At 45.2% G+C, this 3,875-nt stretch overlaps 1 protein-coding gene across 1 annotated transcript; it reads left to right on the top strand.

The window, feature by feature from the left end:
• Positions 1–936: 936 nt before the first annotated feature.
• On the top strand, positions 937–3,627 carry BJ212DRAFT_1450220 (uncharacterized protein; the record flags this gene model as incomplete). The annotated part of the gene is made up of 10 exons (XM_041338804.1): positions 937–1,249; positions 1,418–1,552; positions 1,607–1,730; positions 1,780–1,811; positions 1,881–1,982; positions 2,034–2,050; positions 2,090–2,174; positions 2,208–2,825; positions 2,850–2,921; positions 3,407–3,627. The coding sequence occupies 10 exons, from the start codon at positions 937–939 to the stop codon at positions 3,625–3,627; spliced, it is 1,719 nt and encodes a 572-aa protein (XP_041185812.1).
• Positions 3,628–3,875: the final 248 nt, after the last annotated feature.

Below are 3,875 nucleotides of genomic sequence, written 5' to 3'. Positions count from 1 at the left end.
CGTCACCAATGAATAAGAAGCAACGGGGTAAGCCTAAGTCAATGTGTTTGAGACTACGATGCCATACACGGAGGCTGTCAAGAAAGTAGGTGCAAGAGAGAATGTGCCCGTCGGACATCTGGACGCAAATATTTGATGGCGCCAATCGAGGCGAGGAGGGATGCAAAAGATGTTTGATCGATGGGCTGCATCTTAACAGCGATGATTGCGAAGTACGCATAACCTGGGATTCTGAGGGTCTGTCAAGTTTGCTGACTTTCGCCAAAGATTGTCTCCAAGGCTATCGTCGATATCGTAGAATGGGTGAATCCTGAACTGAATCATTCTACTGAATCATCACATAGTCAAAATGTGTTCATACCGTGACGGTGCGTCCTCTCTGAAATTATTTCTACTGCAGTCGGACGCTAGCGTTCATCACTGATGTGTTTATGTGCAGCTGGGACTAAGTACAGTGTACTACCGGTACCTTTCACACCACCGGTGCATTTCACACTTGTGCTAAAACTTCGTCAATTATTATTATTTTGTCCTGCCACTTGAGCCATGCATTAAGAAGCATGTATAGAAGTATAATACAAAATTACAAAGAGATATGTAAAGTGTGTAAAAGCTGGGGATGGATTCAGTCAAAGAAATGGTACAGTTGTGCTGAGAAACAACTTTTGTACCAGGCCCAGTGCAATGAATTCACCGAAAATTGCCTGTATATGTAGCATCATTTTAATCAGCCAGGTATCCTGCACAAAATATCTCTACAGAAGGGAGTGATTGGGTTGAAATTCCATGTTGCAAAAGGCATTTTGTGCAAAACCTGTTTCAAGTGTGACAATGCGTGACGGCTCGCGTCAAAGACGCGTCGCGCGTCTGGTATGCTTCGATTCTTATAGCCCACACCCTACTTCTATCACCACATAAACTAATTTACCGACTCTAATGGTATTTCGTGCCTTGTCGGATCGCGTCAAGCGGATCAAGCAGCTGCGCACACAGAGCAACATATTAGTGCAGGCAGTTCATGCATATTGTGTTGAGCAAGCTCGGCCAACAGGAGAGAAGAGAAAGGGTGTTCGGACAATTGCAGAAGAATTTGGTGTTCCTAAGCAGTACAAGACTATACTCAATCATGCTACAGGCAAAACTTGGCCCCTCTCAGAGTACATGACTTCAAAACAGAAGATATTAGCTGCTGAGGAGCATATTATGGTCCACTTCCTACTCAAGTCAGCTAAACGAGGCTTTCCCCTCAGTCATGAACAGATTGAGAACTATGCCAACACAATTATTGAGAGGTGGAAAGGAGAGAGCTTCGAGCCTGCAAAGGACAAAGTTGGACATCAGTGGGTTTTTTGGTTCCTCAACCATCACCATGATAAGCTACAGATGCACTGGGGAAAGGGCCTTGATACTCAACAAGCCAAGGCCTTAAACCCTTCAAATGTCAATCACTGGTTTTCATTAGTCAAGGAACACATAGTCAACAAGGGCATCCGACCTGAAGACATCTATGGCATGGATGAGAGTGGCTTCCCATTGACAAACACTCAGTCACGTCATTGTGTCGGGGCACGAGGAGCCAAGCTACAGCACACTGCAGGATCTGCAGATCAGGAGAATGTGACAGGGATTGTCACGATCTGTGCTGATGGCACTGCTCTCTGCCTGACAATCATCTTCAAAGGTCAAAACTTCATGCAGAAGTGGGGGGACAATAATGTTGCCCATGCCTTGTGAGTCTCGATTGACAACTGCCCTACAGCTCACTGAATTTTGGACAAGTCTCTGTCATTCACCCAATGGGTGGACTGATGGTGAATTGTGCCTGGATTGGATGATCAATGACTTCGATCCACAAACAAAAGAGAAAGCTAGTGGATGAGCTCATGTGCTCCTCATGGATGGACATAGCTCACATTTCACACCTGAGCTCCTCAAGTATGCGATGGACAACAATATCACCATCCTCAGATACCTGCCACACTGTACTCATGCCCTGCAGGGCCTTGATGTTGTGTGCTTTGCGAGGATGAAAGCTAGCTTTAATGAAGAAGTCAGTGCATTTGAAGAAACCTGACGACGTGGTATCAAGAAGGCAGACTTCACAGGCACATTTGGACATGCATTTGTTAGCACATTTACTCCAGACCTTGTTAAAACAGCATTCTGTGTCACTGGTATCTGCCCATTTGACTGAAATGTCATCACAGCTGATCAAATGAAGCCAAGCGAGGAGAGTTCCACTTGTAGCACATTTCTGCTGCCCTATTCAAGCCCAACACGAGCAGTCCTAGCTGCATTCACAAATTATCAGCCAACATCATTTGAATTATCCCCAAACACACACAAAGACACTCAACCTATTGCAGGACCATCTCAATTCCCTGGAAGCCATGAATCACTAAGCTCAGCAGTTGCGACAAAACCAAATACCCCAGATTCACCATCCCGTCGTCACTATGACAGCGAAATCACTGATACCCCCTCAAAACATATGCGCCTGATGACAGCTTCGCTCTCACAAACATCATCTTCATTCCTTGTATCAAAGACATGGATGTCAAAAGGTCAGTTGGTCCCCGCACCAGTGTTCAAGAAACCACCAGTACTACCAGAGCCAGATTGGAGCTTGTTGATTGCAAAACAAGCTTCAGGAGATGAGATGAGAGATATTGAGCACTGGAAAACTTGTTGCCTGGACCTCGAGGAGGCTCTCTGGCATGCAAAACACCAACTTGCTACACATGAACAAATCAATGCAGGCCAGAATGCACAGATCATAATTCAAGATCTCACCTTACGAAAACTCAATGAGACCCTCAACACAGGTGACAAGAAAGACATGGATTGAGTCAAACTGTATCCAAAGGGGAACAGGCGTCATATGACAGAACACCAGTTTATTGATGAATTGAAGGAGGATCGTGCAAATGTTACGGCGAACTAGGATGGGCTCGACAACAGGTACTCGATAAGAGCATGCCTGAAGCTGGTTCAAGCCTTACAAATGTAAGGTTCTTAAGACAAGTCAGAGAGAGTGTCTCTGGCTTGAATATCGGTTATCAGACGACTTAGGATTGGGGGTCCTAAGCGAAGGATAGTTCTGGGTAAAACCTAGTAGATTAAAGTGAAGTTCTAACTAAGTACAAGACCGGGTTTATATAGACGTAAGAGATTTAGGGCTGGTATTGTACGCGTCATCTAGACGAGTCAGAGATAAGAAATGGCGTCATCTAGACGAGTCAGAGATAAGAGATGGTGTCATCTAGCAACGGCACGTGGCAGTTGTGATGTAATACAGCTGCGGACAGTTGGTTGGTCTAATGATGGCACGGTAAGGTGCGGTCATGACGTAATACATGAGCAAGAAAAGAGAGAAAAGAGATAGGGGTAACCGTAGTTGTAACAGCAAAGCGTGCCAAAAAAGTGGAAGTGAGAAAACAAAGAAAAGCAGCAAGAGATGTGAGGCATGGCAAGGGTGTTGAGCTGGTGACACAGTGGAATGAGATCAAGGAGAAACATGCAGCAGCTGTGAGGGACTGGCAGGTCGAGTGTGAGCACTTGAATGTAGAGGGTGTGAGAAAGAAAGATTGGCCAAAGAAACCAAAATGGCCACTAAAGCCCAAGTGAGCACCACAGCAGGCAGTTGAAGCAGATTGTGATGATGAAAATGGTTCAGGGCTGGTGGCTGAGGGTGTTGATGAGCAAGAACGTGGTAGTTCTAGTAGCAAGTCCTCTGATGAAGAGAATGTGTGAGCCAGGTGTGAAACGTTGGTCACACTGTGAAACGTACCACATTTGTGTGACATTTGAGCACTTGATATTTTAAATCATCGAGCGTGTTCAACATTGCAAAAAAAAATAAAACATTGCATTGG

The sequence above is a fragment of the Suillus subaureus genome, assembly GCF_016647635.1.
Source record: "Suillus subaureus strain MN1 chromosome Unknown BJ212scaffold_127, whole genome shotgun sequence".
In the NCBI taxonomy this organism is placed as follows: domain Eukaryota; kingdom Fungi; phylum Basidiomycota; class Agaricomycetes; order Boletales; family Suillaceae; genus Suillus; species Suillus subaureus.
The sequence above is the reverse complement of the archived record's forward strand: the minus strand, read 5'-3'. Positions and strand labels throughout refer to the sequence as shown.